Source organism: Pteropus medius, unplaced genomic scaffold (assembly GCF_902729225.1).
Source record: "Pteropus medius unplaced genomic scaffold, Ma_sr-lr_union100, whole genome shotgun sequence".
Taxonomy (NCBI): Eukaryota; Metazoa; Chordata; class Mammalia; order Chiroptera; family Pteropodidae; genus Pteropus; species Pteropus medius.
In genome coordinates, this window is record NW_024349797.1 from 7,376,615 (window position 1) to 7,396,815 (window position 20,201).

General features: G+C 34.8%; 1 protein-coding gene, 1 long non-coding RNA gene and 1 pseudogene across 12 annotated transcripts in view; 1 reads left to right on the top strand and 2 right to left on the bottom strand.

The window, feature by feature from the left end:
* Positions 1-20,201, bottom strand: part of CEP128 (centrosomal protein 128) — a 348,588-nt gene that overhangs the window by 43,184 nt on the left and 285,203 nt on the right. For all 11 annotated transcript variants that reach the window (XM_039883945.1, XM_039883939.1, XM_039883938.1 and 8 more), the window contains one exon: positions 127-204. In XM_039883945.1, coding sequence (XP_039739879.1) covers positions 127-204 — 78 coding nt within the window. The remainder of the gene's footprint in view (positions 1-126; positions 205-20,201) is intronic.
* LOC120619916 (uncharacterized) lies at positions 2,437-2,555 on the top strand (annotated as a pseudogene).
* Positions 7,355-8,685, bottom strand: LOC120619570 (uncharacterized). The gene is made up of 2 exons (XR_005657556.1): positions 8,596-8,685; positions 7,355-8,543 (listed from the first exon to the last, which is right to left on the bottom strand). It is a non-coding gene; the product is annotated as an uncharacterized LOC120619570 (long non-coding RNA).

Here is a 20,201-nt window from a genome sequence, read left to right on the forward strand (position 1 = left end):
TGATAAGATAGAGTGTTAAAAGTCCCCAATGTTTTTTGGCCTTTCCTCTCTGCCTACAATTTTCTTTGCACATCAGGAGGATGTCAAGATAAAAATACTGAAAGAGGCAAGCCAAATCTTTCGCACTCTGAGGTCTTTGAAATCTTCTAGTAGGCTCAGTTTCTCAGGCACAGACTCCAGATGGTCCAAGGCCACTCGGGTACTCTGGAAAAGAAAACATAAGTAAACCAAACATTATAAAAAATTTATTAATACTTTCAGAACTCAGCTACTAAAAACCAGTTGTACCACTGGTATGAGCAGTTCAAGCTGTAGATTTAGAGAATCAAATAAGAACAAATATAATAGTTATTTCTAAGATAAATATATCTTTTCAAATCAGAAGAATAATTTCCTTTTTATAAAGTATATGAGGTGCATTTGCAAGACTGACTCAGATATTAAAATTCTTTCTGGATAATTGCTCTCAACTGTTATGCTATGAAACTTTATCTATAGAGCATTTCACATGAATATTAATTTGCAAATCTGCCTCAGTGAACATCAGAAATAAACCACACGGTAATATTGAAAAATAGATGAATTTGCAGTTACTTATCTATGAAGTGTATTAGAGATCCTTACATGTTGCCATTATAAAGAAGAAAAGAGTTCTCAACAATTATTTCAGTTAAAAAGGAAAAGAGAAGATGTTTTCAAAAGACTTGGGAGAAATCTCTGAAATTAAATATTTGCTGTTACATTTATTTTCTCTAGAATAACGGGAAGATCAGGTGGTAGAAGCAACAGTGAAATTCAGAAATCCTGTCTATTAACCCTTGTGGCTTTTGCACCTACAGATGTGTTTGGATATCTGCTGAAAAGGGCAAGGAATAAGCTGGCAATTTTACTATTCCGAAATCTTCAACACACACCAAACTGTATGGAGTTGAGCAGTTTGTACTGGTCCATAGTAAATTTTTCTTCAGTTGTCCCTTTGTTTCAGACTACAGAGAAATCGATAATATATTACGACAACATAAGTAACAGCAATTAGGAATTAGAAAGGGGTTTCACTGCAATTCATAGATTCCTGTTTCCTGCAGAGAAAACTTAGAAATAGATTTAACCATAGGTATATTTTAGTGAGTATACTTTTTGTAAAAATGCACATGTTTATTTTCTTATTAACATAAAAGCACTACCATGTTCTTATAGTGTTATTGAAACTATGTTTTAAGGTCTAGACAATAACATTAAAGAAGATACTGTCTATATTTTTATTTTAAAATAAGTGTGTACATTTTGGCACTATACAGATATTAAATAAATAAGGCTATGAAGCAGTTTATTTAGGTTCAAAAATGCAATTCTATTTCATTTGGAAAGAGATCCACTGCAAAACTTTCTTGACAAATGGCTGAAAGATGGTAAAAGGACCTGAGTAAACAAGTTTCAAGGAGAGGAAGGGTGAGATCATAAAAAGGATAGACTGTCTGACTTTTTGCTTGTGGTGACTCTATCCAGCACAGCTGTATTGGCTTCATAGGGCCCTCTTTTCATCCAAACTGTATAAGACACTCGCTGGAACCAGACTGAACAGTAGCAGAAAACAGGCTGGCAAAGTCATTCCTTTGCTGTACATCCTTCAAAGGGCCCCAGTGCTTAAAGTTGAGTGGATTTCTTAGAATATCAGAAGAATCCTCTATTTCTAGATTGTACACTTTTTAAGAGAGGTCTAAAGATCAGACACCGACTTAGAAGTGTTTATGTGTATTTTGGGGTGAGAGGGTGCATAAGGCTCATTAAATATAAACATCCATTAATGTGGCAATATGACATCAGTGAATATATTTGAGCTAAAATGCAGAACAATTTTTGTCAACAAATTCTATTTTTCTTTATATAACACCATTCTAGTCAAAAGTGGTAGAAGATCTCCTTTCAAATTTATAAAATTGAGAACAGATAGCTTATCTTCATTGGAAAACTTGGATAAAGAGGCTTTCTAGGTATTTTCCAACTCTCATTCACAATAATTTTTTTAAGCGAAGCACTACATGAAATCTATAGAATCTGCCATTCCTGATTATTACTTTCTTATTTTTAGACATAACCAGGTTTTAAGTTACAGTTGACCCATGCACGACCTTATTGGTAGCTTAACTTGGGGATTTTTTCCAATAATAGCAAGAATGAATTGAAGGAGAAAGGAAGACAGAGGGAATAAAGAAACCTCTCTCTTCTCCATGAGATCATTGAGATTCCCTCTTTAACTATCTTTCTTGCCACTCCCTAACACAAAGAAAAATAATATACAAAGACAAATGAGGACTGGTTTAGTATTCTCTATATGCTGAACAATAAATTAGACCTCTACGAGTAGTCTACAAAGAGGAAGGTCTTGAGAGCCACAATCTAATTTCTGTGAAATCACTTGATTTCTTAAAATTAAAAGTCTATGGCCATGCCACCCTGAACAAGCCCGATCCCGTCTGATCTTGGAAGCAAAAAATGGTCAGGCCTGGTTAGTACTTGGATGGGAGACCACCTAGAAAGACCAGGTGCTTTAGGCATTTAAAAAAAAAAATTAAAAAATAAAACGTACTCACAGAGGAAAGAAAATGGGAAAACAGTATAAGCTAGGGTTTCCTGGAAGAGACCAAGTTTAGCAATTTCTGCTAAGGTGGCAGGTAAAGAAACTATGCGTCTGGATTTACTGGTCCTACACATGTTTCCAGCTGGCCAGTAAAGAATGGTGGTAAGGAGGAAGGTATCTTGAACTGGGAGTCACCACACCAGGTTTGTGGATATGCACAGTTCCAGTAATGTCGCTTAGGTGTACGTAAAAAAAATGAGAATAAGTAATGATGGTCTTTATTATCCCACACCTACAGATAGCTGTGATTATCAAGTCAGAGGGTGAATGTGAAAGTGCACTGAAAACTGTCAAGTACTTTCCAAACACTGATTCCATGAGGTGCTATCAACTTCAGTAACTCTCAGATACAGAAGGGGAGGTCAGTGACAAGCTAAAACTGTGGCTAATAAAAATTAGCCAGCAGAGTACGAAGCAGAAACAAGGCAAAACAATGATAACTACGTCCGATATGTAGAAATACATTTACTGCTCTGCAGACATCATTCGAACATAAAAGTAGCGCAAGTGCATCAATTACTTTCGTACATACTGTGCTCTCAATGGAGAATGTTCCCTCCAATCTCCTTGTCTGGTTAACCCTGCCCTCCCACCCAACATATGACAATTTTCTTTTTTTAATTAATTAATTTTTTTATGGTGACATTAGTTAACGAAATCCAATAAGTTTCAGCTGTACACCTTAACGGTAAGGCATATACATATATATACATTTACACTGTGTTCACCTCCCATAGTTAGATTTCTTTCTGCACCACATATTTGATTCCTTTTACCCTGTCTACCTTCCCCCTCCCCCTTCCTCCTCCCTCTTATCCTCTATGAGTATTTTCAAGCACACAGAAAATCTGAAAGAAAAAGAGACCACTCACGTACCTACCACCTAGATTGTACAATTAACATTTTGTTATATTTGCTTTGTCACATATTAATCCATCTATCCATCCCTACGTCTATTCATCAGCCCAACTTATTTTTTGGCTGCATTCCAAAGTAAATTGCATACGACAGTACACTTTTCCCTAAAGACTTCAGCATGCATATTATTAACTCTACTTGAATATTTATTTTTTAAAATGTAAAATTCACATCTAGTGATATGTACAAATCTTAACTGAACCGGTTAACTTTTACTAACCCCTTTATCACTTCTTCAAGGAAGCTGCTTATGCCATTGCTGATTCTGTCAAATAAGCTCTCCCACCGTACCATAAGTCCTTCCTTTGCCACACTTATCAGAGTACGAACATTATGTTTAAGTGATTATTTGATTACTGTTTGTATTGACACTGGGTGGTAAGCATCACGAGGGTAGGAAAAGTCAGTCTTTTCTCACCACTTTCCCTCAGCACTCTACTCAGTGCCTCCATGGGAGAGCTATTGCTTCTTGAATGAATGAATAAATCTTATTCAATGAAGATAAGGTTTTCATTCATTTATTCAATCTGCAAACATTCACTGAATGCCTACCTTATATGGGACACTGCTGTTGAAGTGAGCTGAGGGAGAGTATAAGATGAGGCCAAAGATGCCTGGGGCAAGATCTTCAAGAGCCTTTCAGATCACAGTACAGTTTTTGTATTTAATTTTAAATGAGATAGGTCTTTGGGGTGGGGGGTAGGGGAGTTGAGCAGAGTAATGACATGCTCTCATTTACACCCAAAAGGAACCTTGTGATACCGTTTGCAGATTCCTTGCCACTCATCCTCAAACGAGAGAAGAACTAGAGTTGGGAAGTACTGTAAGAAGGTGAGAAAGGTGTCTCACTCCCAGGCTGGAGACCTGCTGAGCAGTAGAGACTCTGAGGCCCACCTCAGGGGTACCGTTCAGGTGGAACTCCGTGAGAAATCTATTGGGAGAATGTACTGAAGGCCAATGGTGCCACACCAAAAGCACTCGATTTACCCCAAATACTCTTCCATCTCAAGAGCATGCATCCTGACCACAAACTCCTAAAAATGTTCTAACTGTCCACAAAATGATTTCTCTAATAACATTAGATTATTTAAATTAATTAGATAATTTTTTTTACTTGTGACAGCCTTCTGTTTGAGAATAGGCAGCAAGACAGGGAAAAAGATCACTGATAAGAAATCAAGAGATACAAAGTTATATCTCAGCTTTGCCATAACCAGTTGTATGAACCTGGGAAAACCATTCAATCCACGTACTTGTTTCCAAACCAGGAAAATGGGAAAGTAGGATCTAAAAATCTCTTAAGAGCCCTGTTGGCTCTAGTTTTAGTCCACTGTAGCTTTAACTTCTTTCCATAATAGGCTTGGGTCTGATTTTTAAGCTTAAGAGATTGGAAAGAGGGTGAAAAGTGGTTTTATAACAAGTAAAATAAAGAGAAACCATATATGGGATTCTAAGGGTTAATATTTACCCAAGAACATGGATGGGGTGGGAAAACCTTCATTCTTCAATGGCAGAAAGCAAAGCTAATGATTGCATAAGAGAAACAGGAATAAAGACACTGTTGTCTTTTTAGGTATTTGCCCATCAAATTACCAACCCCAAATATTTGTCATTTTGTGTTTTTAGAACATAACTTCCAAAAACATACAACGAATTTGCTTTATTAAAAAACTTTAATGAGTCCTAAAAAAAAATTTTTTTAAAGATTTTATAGTTTTCCTCTCATCTAAATACTGCTTGCTAATTAGCTTCTGGTTCTATTACCATAAATGTTATTTCACACTTTTGTTCTCTCCTCAAGGCTTCTATGCCAGTATGACTTTGCACGCGAAAGTCCATCTGCCTAGAATGTTCTCTACGCATTGCTTAAATTAGGTCACTGACATTCCTCCAGCGAGACTTGGTTTGGTCACTACTACTATGTCCCCTAACAGTTAAAAGCACGGGCTATTGAGCCAATCAGTCTGAGCTGAAATCCTAAGTCACCTACTGGCTATGTGTCCCACCTACTGGCTATGTGTCCCTAGAGAAGTTCTCAGAAACCCCTGCAGTGGGGCTCAGCTTCCTTATCTATAAATAGAAATGATAATACCCCTAAGCGTAGAATTATTGTAAGAATCAAATATATTAACACATGTAAAGTACTTAGAGCAGGACGGGGCACTAGTAAGCACTAATAAACACTAGCTATTGTTACGATGATAATACCAGTTATTATTCAGTGAATGCCTTCCCGGAAGTCTGGGTTAGGTGCCCATCCTCAATGCCTCCTACACACACGCATGTCTCCTGTTACGTGTCTAATCATTTCCTAACGGTGTGTGTGTGCCCCTTTCAGTAGACGGCAAATTTCTTAAAAGCAGGAGTATATTCTCCCTTATATTTCCACTGCTGAGCACTTCATATCACACACAATAAATTTTAGTTTTATAAATAAAACTCTCTCAACACAAAGATCAATAGTGTCACATTTAGAACCTAGTAATGTGAATTACGAATTAGTAATGTGAATATAAATTATTTTTAAATGTAGAGTTTAAAAATTAACTGTTTTTGAGGGGCAGAGAATGTTACTAAACAGACGCAAAATTAAAGAAATAATAAAAAAGAGAACTGGAAGAAAAATGAGGGACAGTAAAGTTGAGTTAAATGGTCCAGATAGAGATAAAGAGAGGAAGATGAGAATAAAATCTTTTTGAGGACTAGTAAAGTGAACAGAAATGCATGATGTGAAGAGTAACCTGCTCCCTGTGGATGAGCTGACAGTGGCTTAGCCATGCTAGGCCACGATGGGGTCACCTGACATAGGGCAGATACTGAGAAATCCTATCATTTCACAAATATTGCAAAGCCCTTGCCCCTTGCATCGAGTAGGCAATCACATCTGCCTCTTCCATATTTATTTAATATGGGACAGAGGGTTCTGATAGGGAACACTGATAAGGAATGATAATTGTTCTGGCAGAGATGGGGTCCAGTCTAATTTACTTAAAAGCACCTTGGTGGGGTGAACGTAATTAATCTTCTCTGTTTTCAAAATAAAGGGTTATTTTCTTTTTAAGAGATGTCCTATGTTCTCAAAGAGAATGACAGAACAAATTAATCATTTTCCATTATTCCACACACAGCACTTAGATGTTGAAAGGGCATGTGAACAGTTAATCCCCCTATATAGATGAATTTCTGGTGACAGGCAGATCAGATCTAAATAGAAATCAGCCAAGGTATTTTATTTTTATCATTGTGGCTTTGAGACTTAATTCAAAAATAACTGAGATCAACTCTGCCTATACTTTTAAAGTTTGCTTTTATAATTAATCCTTTTTGAACACTCAGAAACACTCTTTCGGATTTTGTACAAAGCATTCCCCTGGCCAACTGCTGCCAAAGGAGTGACTATCTAGAATATTTTCAAGCCATTGAAAATACAACTGAATAATCTCTTAAGGAATCCCAACTGCCAGGCCATATTTAGTTCAAAGTACCAATGACTTGAAGTTATGGCAATACATTTTGGTAGATAGCTCACTAAAGATGAACTCTAAGTATGTTAGAGATACTGTTTTGGTATGTCCTGAATGGCTGAACAGAAGAGGGAACATGTGAGTATATATGAAGAAAAGTATATATTTTTAAATAAAGTCAGCCAGTTTCTGAAGTTTTAGCCACTGGCTGCGAAAGATGGACCATGAAAGCCAGTGGGCATTATACAGCTGACAATATTATTCGGTTAGCAGATTCATCTGTCATTTGCCATAGCCAATTCTTTTCCTGAAACTTCAGGTGCTAGAAAGTGGGTTTTTTTTTAAATTTCTTTTCCTCTTTTCTAAATGAAAGCCATGCATTCATTCAATTGGACAACAATGAAGCTTTGTTGCCTGGTGGTTAGTATGAAAAGGAGTTGGTCTTGCCAAAACAATTTGAAATTTTGAACTTAGGCTCCTCCTCCCCCGCCCCACCTCATTTTAACATACTCAATTGAAATCAACAAGTGCTGCAGCCTTCGCCAGCCATGAGGTGGAGGAGGAGGGGGAGGGAGAGGAGAAGGAGCCAGAACCTTTGGACATTTAAAGTATGTTAAGAAAACTAGAAAACATGCAATACTATGCAAATTAGGCAGGACTTCACAGTACTTATTATGCAGAAACTGAGTAAGACATTCAGTTTTTCCTTCATCCAGTAGGCACTGTAAGTACCTGCAAAAATCGACCTATAATATCATTACATCAGACTTCATTCTGCTAAAGCTGACCAGATTAGTACAAGCATATTCTTTTGGTTCCTGAATGAAAATAAATTATTAGGGCAACAGTAAGAAATACGTATATTATACCGAAATTTTTCATTAACTGTCCTTTTCCTCATTTAATTGGGAAATTTTAAGTATAGAGAGTATGCCTTCCTTAGCGTTCTTTGAATCTATGGCATTAACACACAACGGCTACTCAATAAATTTTATTGAATTTGGTGCTACAATTGCTTCTCAGTCATCCAGAAACTATTTATGTGCAGTGATATTTTTTAAATTTGCTAATGTAAAAGATCAGATAATTTACATCTGATTTAGGAATAATCTCATATGCTGTCAAGTGAATATGGGTGGGTCAAGAGTTCTAGAATACACTCAAAATGTAAAAATAAAATCGCAGCAATAAGATTGAGTTATGTGAGAAAGGTATCCCATATCTTCTTTGTGGACTCCTGCTCTCTACATTTTCATGAGATATTTGAAGATAGAACATCCATGAGAAATAGCATTAAGGAAGACTAAAAATGAAGTATCTTATATTATTTTCCCTGCTCCACCCCCACAACTTCGGTTTGGAGGCCAAAGGTGAGAGCTTTGCTCCATATCATTTCTAAGAAGGTACAGACATAGGTGCATATCACAAAGTCACGCAGAGCACTACTTTAAGGATATATGGTCTTTCCCTCTTAAACTTAGAGGAAATCTGTGTTTCAAAGAAACTTTCGGGAGATGCAAACACTTAAACTTAGAGGAAATCTGTGTTTCAAAGAAACTTTCGGGAGATGCAAACACGATGCCTACTGACAATGAAAACTGGGTTTATCAAATTTACTGCAATATCACTTGAAGTCAACTGCAATTTGCACACTGTGGGAACCACATGAGATTCATTTGTAAAAACAAACAAACAAACAAACAAACAAACAAAGGAACAAAGAGATAGGAATACAGAACGGCAGTTTGCTTCCAGATCCTGGAACACAACAATGTACTTTTGTTTAATCTTTAGTATATCAAGTATATTAGTCGTTACCACTTACTATTCAGGTTCAATAGATAAAATTTTTAAAAAACATTTTAGTTATTGATAAGTTAGAGAAAAATAGAGTAAAAAAGAACTTTATTAGAATTTTTAGTAAGAATTTAAACATATTACATATTATAAAAGTAGGAATGCAATGGAATGCTGAAAAACTGCCATTTACAATTCTGGAAAATACCCATCTTGTAAATACTGATTCCAGATTTCAAATATATTTCTAATGAGTTCTAGTTTATCTTTACTTCAGGTTTGTTCTTCTTGCAGTTGTATCTTCAAATCACAATACATCTAAAAATGTGACAGCTCCTAAGCTTTTTAAATTGATAAGGCCATCTTCTTTACTACATAAGTGCAAAGTTTATAATTTTTTAGATTTGTAAGCATCAATTAGAATGCACAATCCAAAGAAAATTTTTATTTCTATACCATCTTTTCTTTCCAATCATATTTTTATACAATCTGCTTTCAAAATTTGCTCATTTAATTTTAGTACATAAACATAACAAAGATAAAAGAGTACTGTTACACATTCTTTTATCAAAATGGGGTGGTCTAGATTCTTGTTGCAAAATATTGCATGAGCAATAACTGGATGAGAGTACCGTATTTCCTTTCCATCCTCAGAAATATATTGTTCATTCACTGATTCTTGAGTCTGCAAAAATTCATTTAGGATATCATCATTTGAAGACTCATAATCTGACTTTTTGCTTATACAATCAATCTCACCATCATCATTACAGGGCCATTGTCTGTCTCTTTACATTCATCTTTCGATTCATCTAATAACTGAAATGTCTTTCTCTGTCAGTTTCTTTATCTTCGTCATTATAGGAGAAAATAAAAAATTCTAAATTCTCAGCCTATGTTCCATAAATGTAATAATAATGAAGATTACAAAACTTCTTCTTGATAAATAATACAGTATTTTGTTGGAAGGTACATCTCCATGGCATTCCTACACGTCTTGTGATAGTTTAGAAAATAGAGACAGTGTCTCCGTCTGGGGCAAAGGCTGGGCAGGATTTCTTGTCGCTCCCTTTATGAGATTGGGGGTTGCATAAGCTCAAGGTTCCTCTCAGCTATAATACAAACTTGCTGCATGGGCAACACCTACCTGAACCCATCTCCACACTGCCCCTGTGGCACTTGGGAGACAAAGGGAATCAATACAAACATGTAGCTCATGGGGCCTGCTATGACATGAGTGATAAAGTTCTTTGTCTTGTGTCGTCTTCCAGCTCTCATGAAAGTGTACCAGGCTAACTTGGTAACTTACAAGTAGGGTAAAAATCTCGGACTATTCAGTTCTTGATATACTTTGGACAACACAATAAGAAAACTGAAATAATTATACAATAATGATGATTTAGTTTATATATTGCGATGTTCTATGTGATTCCATTATTCCTCCATTTTCATATTATTTTAGTCTTTTCTAACATAGCTCAAAACAATTGAGGGGTAACAATAATTTCTAGTATGATAAAACAGGAAAATGTTTTAAGACAATAATATCGAGATTCATTACGTATCTTAGATTTATAACAGGGTTCAATAGACTCATATGGCATTTGTAAGACAGAATGCGTTGTTTTCTATTTTAAAAATGAGGAAAATTTCTCTCTGTTCTTTGGAAGATCTTACAAAAATTATAAAAGCAAAAATAAAATCAATTCTTACAAAAAAAATTTCAGAAACCAAACTGGGTCCAACTGACCCTGATGGTATACCGAGGATTAAACCATCCTGAAAAGCTCTTTGCCTTTTATCATCCCCTCTCAGAATCCTCTTTATCCTTTTAGTGCCAAATTTCTCCTCTCTTGGAGCCTTCCTAAGACACTTCTGTGGGGTCTGCTATGAAGTCTGAGAGTTCATGAAGTACTTATCCTATGTGGCCTTGCAAAAGAAGCCATGCTTCACATTCAGTCCTTTGCATGGAGTAGTTACTTGTCATATATTGAATGGAGAAATGATAAAAAGTAATGAGTATAATGTTACAGAGATTATCGCAAAAGTAGGAAGAGGAGAAATGAGAAAAGAGAGATGAGGGAGGCAGATAGTTCATATAATCTTAGTCAATATTAGTCAATTTGCCAAGGCAAATTGACTAAATAGCCAATTTTTCCAATACAGTATTGACTTACAAAACAACTTATTTATTTTGTAACTGTTCATATAGTTTTCAAAGATACTGTTTTTGGAAATTGGACAATTTGTTAAAGTCAGAGAATTAGTAATTTGCTGAATTCATGACTGGGCAATACATCCTCAAAGTTAGGTCTGATAGATTTACATTTTAGTAGGATGCTAAAATTAAGCACCTCTGATTCTTGGAAAGATAAGGAAAATGTGTGAGAAAGAAGCTTACAACTATTGTTTTGACAGATTGGAAAAAAGAAATATTGGGGACAGAGTACATGACTGTATCAGTCGAAAAAGCATGAAATTAATTCAGCGGAAATGAACAGAACTAAATCAAATAGACATGAAAACAGAGTAACACCAAGCTCTTGGGGATGGACAGTCTTAAAGGATGTACTGCAGATGGCCCAAATCGGTGATTCTCAACCATGACTTCACATTAGAATCACCTCAGAACCTTTAAAAACTACTGGGATTTAGCCCAAAACAACTGAATCTAGGGGTAGGAGCATGCTGAACTAAAATTATTAGGATTATTAAATAAGAACTGTGAATCTAAATTTCTCAGAGCCTAAATCTGAAACAACCAAATTGAATTTTGGAGGTAAATTCTGTATATAACATAGAGTGCCGAGTTACATAAGCAGTGTGGCAAAACTAGGACCAAAATTCAATTGTCCTGAGTAATGAACCCAAACTTTCCAGTCCATATATGGCTCCTGTGACTGGTGAAGGTGACACATTCATAATGGCGGGAGAGGGGTATTTTTAAAAATTAGAAAAGGACTTTACCAATCACTATCTCAAGTAATCTTTTCAGCAAACCTCTGTGACAAGCAGGACAAGTACAGGGCCCATTTCATCAATAAAAGAAATTTGGCTAAGAGAAGTTAAGTGAGTTGTGTATGTAAAAGAACCGGGACTCACAACCGGGTCTTCTAAAGTCCAGTCCACCAAATTCTAACCGTTCTCTAAGAAATCTGGAGATCAGAAGGCTGTTGCCTTTCCCTCTTTCTCAACTCCTGCATGTCTGGGAACAAATACACTCTTTTTCAAGAAAAAACTAATGTCTAATGAAGAGCTCTAAGGTATTACAGAGCAAAACAAGTTCTGAGTTAGAAATGACAAGAATAAAGAAGAAAACAGGAAGCTCTCTGAAAAGATGTAAATGGAGTATTTCACAGAATCCAAATGTTTTAAAGTCAGTGAGTCCATATTTAATGTGCTTATCTGGTTATATGATGATAATGCAACAAACAAGTCAAAGATGTGTTCCATTGGCCTTTGCCATCGATACAGGGAGAGAATCAGATGCTAGTAGAGAAAAATATTGAAGAAACTCTAGAAAATCATTTATAGAAGACCAACTATACAAAATAATTAAGAACAGAGCCTACAGAGAATAATGAGGGAAGGGCTATTTTGATGGTTTCGCCTTTTACTCTTTGATGTTTAAATATAATGTAATTGGGGACAATGATAGGGTGAGATCGCTCACTAATGTTAAATAATTAACAGACTATTTGGATATTTATATTAATAGCACTAATAGTGACAATTTATATTTTCTCTAGCCTTTCATCTGAGATCAAAGTTTATTAAAAGCCCTAAACAAACTTTATAAACACTGTGTAAGTGAAATTAGAGCTGGTATGCAGATGCACAAAGTAAAAAAGATCAACTGAAGCTTTTAATATTACTGAGCAAGCTCAAGGCAAACTGGTAATGCGATCTAGGGGCACGCCAACTCTTCAACATTCAAAAGGAAGAAAACTAGATCAAAGTTGCTTTATGAAACTTTATTTACCAATAAATCGAGGGCATATTCTGACAATTCTAAATAGCGTCCAAGAGTGTCAGTGTATGAGTCTACTTCTTGTCCTACGCGAGCTAAATATGGCATCTGGTTGTTAATTTTCTTTCTCTTCACTTTGCATCATTCACCAGACACTTGGAAAGTGTTCCTGACTTGTGTCTTCATTACTCCTACCAGTCGCAAGTGGAATATGTGGAACAGGAAGAACACAAATGAGAATACTTGAATTCTAGTCCGAGTTTTGCCATACTTGGCAATTCATAAACTCCTCTGGCCTCCAGCTTCTCACCTACAGGGTGAAGGATTTTGACAAGACTCTCTAAGATGCCTTCAAATTGTAACATTACCTAAAATGTGAGATCCATGGCAGCAGAGACTTAATCTGCTATATGCCCTACGACACTATTGAGACATGGTAGGGATTCGACAAGTATGTTATAAAACATTATATGATTAAATCAGGGCAAAGTGTTTGCTAGCAACTATTGGCAGGGCAGAAATTTTGTGAAGATCGGATATTTAATTCCTACTAGACTAATCTGTAGCCTGGTCTACCCCAATCTTTAAAAACAAATAAGAAAATTAAAATGTAGTGAGTTTAAACAACTTGTCCAGGGTCATGTGCCTGGCTATGATAGAGATATGACTAAAATTTAGCTTTTCTGACTCTTAATCAGATACTATTTTTATCATATCGCCATCTTTTTAAACTAGGCATATAACAATTTTCAGCTGAAAATTGCATGTAATTGGTTAAAATTAGATGTACAAAATGAAAATTGCCACATCAGCTTTTTATTTAAAGGCTTCTTTAAAAAATATGTGTAACATACACCATTCCCACTAACTATATATAAAAATACAAATATTTTGCTCCATAGTTAAGTTAGGATCTTAAAAAACAACTTAATATACCATTACTCTGAGATTTCATCCAGATATGCTCTCTTAAAGTGGACAGAATGTGTTTCTTATAAGTATTACATTTTTCAGAAAGATACTTTCACTGTGTTTTGTAATATACACTCATATTATCTTCACAATATAAAGCAAGAGTTTTTATCCAGAGAATGCACTGTCGTTGATACCATTTAGAATAGGACGATAAAACACATTATTATCAAGGCAGTTAGGCAGGCAGTATGACTACTTATCAGCATTGAAGAAGCAACTGTCAGTCTGACCTCCACTCACTGAGCAACTCAATAATTCTAAATTCATCTGCTGGGGAAGCTGCATTCATTATGTAATTTCTCAATGATACTTTCCCTGTGTCACCATGTTTATGAAAAATTTGATAGGGCTGTAAGAAACCATTTTTGCAGGCTGAAGTAAGTCTTATATATATATATTTTTTAATTGGTTATCACCTTTTGCCACAAGGGTGCAACTCTGAATAAAGAGCCTACTGGTATTAGTAGCATTTTCTTCATTTGACAATAAACACAGTGATGTTTTAGAAATTTAACCCTTTGAAGATGACCCCATTATCAGAAAACGCACATATTTTAATACTGACTAACACAAAATACAGGCTCTGTGTTTTGGGACAAGGTGGCGAAAGGAGAATGTCTAGATTGTTGCGACCAAGATCCCTCATGAGAGATTCATGAGGATATTTCCGTTTGCCCTCGATGCGAATATACAGAAGGTAGACTAACATTAGAGCAGTGGGAAACTTGGCAGAACGGGCAGGACAGGGTTTGTGCAAAACCTTTTTTCCGGTTTCAGTTTGAATGGGTTCCCAGGAAGTGTCAAGTTCGAACAAATCCAAAATTTTACAATGTAGCTCAGCCAAAGCTGCTGAGATTCACCTGATTCTGGGTCAAAACCGTACAGAGCACACTGCGTTTTATTTGGAGTGAAGCCAATTTGACTGAACCTTTCAGGCAATCTCAATGAGAGGCTCGTAGCCTTGGCAAAACCAAAAATGAACCTAATGTGATCTTTGGTTTTGAAACAGTAAGTTCTGGCTTTATAAAGAGATAAAGGCAAGTTTTACTTAGCTTCAAGATTCTTACAAATACTTAGAAGAGGCATTGCAAATAATTAACAGTTATTTGGCCAGATTTACATACTCAAGGCAGTTATTTCCTGAGTTTAACCAGGACACTGGACTAAGTACATTAACTCTATTGGCTCCATGTACTCCCAAGCAGAATAATGGTCCCTCTTCAATAACTTAGGTGCCTGTGGAATAGACTAGACATGTAGTAGGATGAAGCACAATTAGTAGTTAGATCTAGGGTGGGAAGGAAAGTAAATTAAAAATAAAAATTCCAATAGCAGACATGTTAAGTAAGAGTATACAGTGTTACTTAGTAATTTCCACAGAGACATACTGGCATATTCCTGTCCCCTTGGACACCAAGATAACTGGTGTGTACAGTTCAAACCTGTTACCAATATTAGCTGAATGAACCCTTTAGAGATGTGTTAAAGGCTCTAACACGTTTTTAAAAATAAAAATCGTATTTCTAAGAGTTTTCTAGTGTTTTGTAGTTTTTCTCAATACAGGCAAATTTATGTATGTTTTTCTCCATATAGCTACAGGTTAGCATTGATCCTATAAGTAATATTATCTCTGTAAGTAAACATTGAAAATAAGGGAGATTAGATTGTTTTAAGTAACTGTGTTTTGAGAAGCTGAACAGTGAGAAATTGCAACTACATAATTATACATTTGCTCTACGCCAGTGGCTTTTAAAATTGAGTAGACATTCCCTAAATAATTTTTTTTAACTATGTATCTCCCTTGACCCTCTCCCCCTCCCACTCACACACATTTTTAAGTCTAAATGTTTTCACCATAATGTTAGGTAGTTGCAAAGGATGAAATTTCTGGAATATTATAAATATTGACATTTTCATATAAAACCCTTATATTACTCATATAAACTTACCCAGTGAACTTTAAATACTTCAGGAATTTGTTACCACAATCTATCGACTTACAAATAACTACATAAGATCCTCTTTAAAAAAAGACCGAAACTTTATATTGTTATTTTCCCTTTAGAATTTATTTCCAATCTTTTCCCTTCAGAGATTTTTATCCTAATAGAGAATATATTTATGCTTGCAAATCTTTTTATTGGTTATCCTATTATACTTCATCCTTCTCTGTATGTATGGAGAAAAACTGATTTTTCAAACTCCCCATAATGATAATACTCTGTTATACTTTTTTTGTGGATTGCTCATTACAATTAATATTAGGCAAATAAAAAATTTTGAGAGAAAATATTAAATGTAAAAATTTTTAAAAGCCCCAAATCTTCCAAAAGTATAACTCTTAATGAGATGAATATAGCTTTCTCTTCTCTTGAAGTCAATTATCTCATGTATCCATGGGTAAATGCTAATTTTTATTTGAATAACACAGGGTTCCATTTAATTTCTATTTTTTGTTTCTACAGATTTAATCACTGAGATATCTTGTTCGCGTAAAAACGTACACAAGAATAAAAATAGTTTCGCTTTAACAATATCACTCAATTTCTTGAATGTCTTCCTAGTTTTATGGTAAAGAATGCATAGTGATCTGTCACCAAAGATTAATTTTAATAATCTATCAGCTCAATTAGGTTCTCCCTTCAATTCTGTTGAAAGCAAAGAATTAGAAACCACTTAATTTGCCAATGTAGTTATTAAAGCCATTCACTTTCTGTTTCTGGAAAGTATACCAAAACGACTTTCTTTACAAGGCCTGTCAAGTTACTACAACTGTTCTTCTTTCACCTAGAGGCATTTCACTGAACTCAACATATGCAAGGAGGATTGAGGAAAATAAAAATCTTGTTAATTTTAATACCATTCTATTAGTATAAAAATTTTATTAAATTTATTTTATCTTTACGTTAATTTTTTTTTACAAACCTTAGAGCTGCCGGTTGGCAAAATCAGCCATCACTGTCAAACCCATCAGCTATACTAGGCTTCGTTTCTGGCAGAGAAATGTCTGATTTCATTTTTCAATTCTATGAAATGCGTTGATGTGTCCTTGTGACAACTGTCTCACTTCTGAATTACAATTCCAAGATAGACAAATAGGTAAGGCATGGGGCCCGGCCAGAATTCATCATCTGGATGAAATGAAATACTGCTGCTTTCAATTACTTCTTCCCAACACTTCTTAGTTTTATTTTCTGGGGCTAGACATTCTCTGATTATAATAGGATGGTGGAATAGGTTAAGTCATGAAATAAAATTGTCATTTCTCCCCCCTCAACACCAATTAACAATACATGTCAATTTCAGGACACCCCATTGCCAACATCCCATATAATCTAATATAATTCTTCGTTCTTCTCAAATATATATGTATGACTAAGAACAAGAAGTCTTACCTTAGTGACTTGATTAAAAGAGGACATAAAGGTACCAAAATCTTAAATCACTTTTTATTTTGCTCCCTGAAGTGCCTGGGGGAATTTGCCAACATGGACCCAGGACAAGTGAGAAGTGGGCCTTTCTTTTGTAAAGTGGGAGCCCATCATGCAAGGTAACATGACCTCTTTAAGTAGAGCCATTTTAGGAGAAAGTGCATGTAAAAGCTAAGGATATAAAAATTGATTGTCTTAAAATGATTTGTGTCCGAATACCACTTGGAAGACCTTTGCATACTCCTGGGAGTATGCTACTCCAGTGAGAAGGCCATGCTCTAGCTCACTGCTGTCTTTGAACGTAACTGTCAGGGACAGCATTAATCATTTTGTTGTAAAATTTTTCAAAGTTCTGCTAACATGTTCCAATTTCCTTCAATTTGTTTTTTGGTGAAATATATCATAGACACAAAAGAGTACATAAAATATGTATGTACAGTTTAAAGAAAATGACAATTCTTTGTGGTTTTAATTAGCATTTCCCTGATTACTAATGAAGCTGAATATATTCTCATATTTCTACTTTAACTGAAATGCTTGCTCATATCCCCTTTCTCCCTCTCTCCCTCTCCTTCCTTCCTTCCTTCCTTCCTTCCTTCCTTCCTTCCTTCCTTCCCCCTTCCCCTTCCTTCTTTCCTTCCTTCCTTCCTTCCTTTTCTTCCCTTTCTTTTTTTCTTTAGGAAATTTGGGTTATTCAACTGTTTCTAATGGCTTTGTAGAAGATTTAAATACAAATTGATTTGGATAACAATTGCTAGTTACATCTGCTATAAATATATTCTAAGTGGGGCTTTTCTTTTCATTCATTTTATGGTTCTCTTTTGATTTACAGAAGTTCTTAATTTTAATGTGGTCACATCAATCATTTCCTTTACAATTTGTTTTCAGTGACTTTCCCACCCCCATTCCCCCTAAAACCCCCAAAGTCCCAAGGTCATGAAGATATTAAACTATACTTTGTTTTAGAGTTTTATGGTTCTGCCATTCACATTTAGGCTTTCATTCATTTCATTCATGAGAAAAGAGTTCAATCTCATTTCTTTAATACCATCTATTGAAAAGTCCATCTTTATTTCCCTGATAAGTGATGCCAATTGTATCAGACATCAAGTTTCCCTGTACATGTATTTCTGTTTCTGGGTTCTCTACTGGCCTATTTATATATTCCTGTGCCAAGACTATACTATCTTAATTTCCATAGCTTTAATAAGGGTTGGAATATGTTAGGAAAACTCCCCCACCTTGTTCTTATTCAGAAGTGTCTTGGCTATTCCAGAGTGTCTTCTTTATAAAGGACTTGAATTTTTTGTTGTTGTTAGATTTTTTTTTCCTAAATACTTTGTATTTTTTGTTACTTTTGTATTGATATACTTTTAATTACATTTTCTCAGTGCTAATGCTAAAGTCAGAAATAGACTTTCACATACTGGTTTTTATCAAATAAACTTAAGTTCTTTATTTTTCATAATTTAACTCTAAATTCCTAGAGTTTTTATATAGTCATTACAAATGTCTATAAATAACATTATTCGCAAATAATGATAGTTTTACTGCCCTGGCTAGGACCACCTGCACAGTGTCTAATAGAGGTTGTGGGATGGGGCATCCTTTGCTTGTTCCTGGTCTAAAAGAAGGGCTTTTAAACACGAAGGTGGTTTGCCATATATTTTTTAAAGACAGTTCTCTTCTATTCTTAGTTTGCTAAAAGGTTTATGAAGACCATGGGAATAAATGCTTCTTATTCATCTATTGAGACCTTATTAAATTTACTTCTCTTTAATCTGTTGCTATGGTGAATTATATTGGTTGATTTTCTAATATTAAAGCAACTCTGAATTCCTGGAATAAACTCAATTTGTTCATGATGAATTATCCTTTTTATACATTCCTGGATTTTGCTAATATTTTGTGTGTAACATTTTTGCATCCAAGTTAATGTGTGAGAAGTCTCTTAATTTCCCTAATTTATACTTTCTATGTCTGGTTTTGTCTCGAAGGTTATGCCAACTCATAATGAGTTGGGTAGGTTTCCTCTTTTTCTAGTTTCTGAAAGGGTTTTTGTAAAATGAAAATGATCTATTCCTAAAACATGTGGTAGAACTTATCTATAAAATTATTTGGGCTTGGTGGCCCTTTCTGAAGAAAATTTTAATTGACGAAAAATTGTTGATTAAATTTTTTATTATATTCTAAAATTTAGTTATGATACTTTTTTCTTCATACTTATGGCAAATTATATTTTTCTAGAAATTTATTTCTCTTAATTTTCAAATGTATAAATGCAAAAGTATTCACAATACCCTTATATGTTGTTAAGTTCTCCAACAGATATAGTTATATACTCTTTATCTCTCATAATATTGTTCATTTGTACCTCTTCTCTTTTTTTCTTCATCAGTCATGTTGAACATTAGCTTTTTAAATTCTTTTTAAACTATCAACTTTATTTTATTGGATCTATCTATTGCATGTTCGTTTTCTATTCATTAATTTATAGCATGGTCTTTCTTTTCTTTTCTTTACTTCTGCTTTTTTTTTTTTAGGTTTATTGTGCCATCCTTTTAATGTCTTAGAATGGGTGATAAACTCATTAATTTTTATCCCTCTTTTCTAATATAAGCATGTAATCTCTTAAGTTTCCCCAGTACCACTTTTGCTAGCTGTATCACACACATTTTAACACATAATATTTTTATCATTTGGTTCTATATATTTTATAATTTCCACTATAATTTATTTTTTGATTTTGGGTTGTTTCAAAATTTACTTTAAAATTTCTGAAAGTCTATGGCCTATCTGGTTCTCCTTTTGAATCCTAGAGCTAATTATAATCATGCCACTAAATACTGGCTGGCCCAAGGAAATAAACAAAAATGATATATGCAACTTCTAGTTTCCACTAAAGGGTAATTACATGCTCTTTCTTTCATCTAGTTACAAATCAGACATAAGGGCTGGAGGTGGAACAGGTATCTTGGATCAAGAGGGGGAAGCAATATATTGAGGAT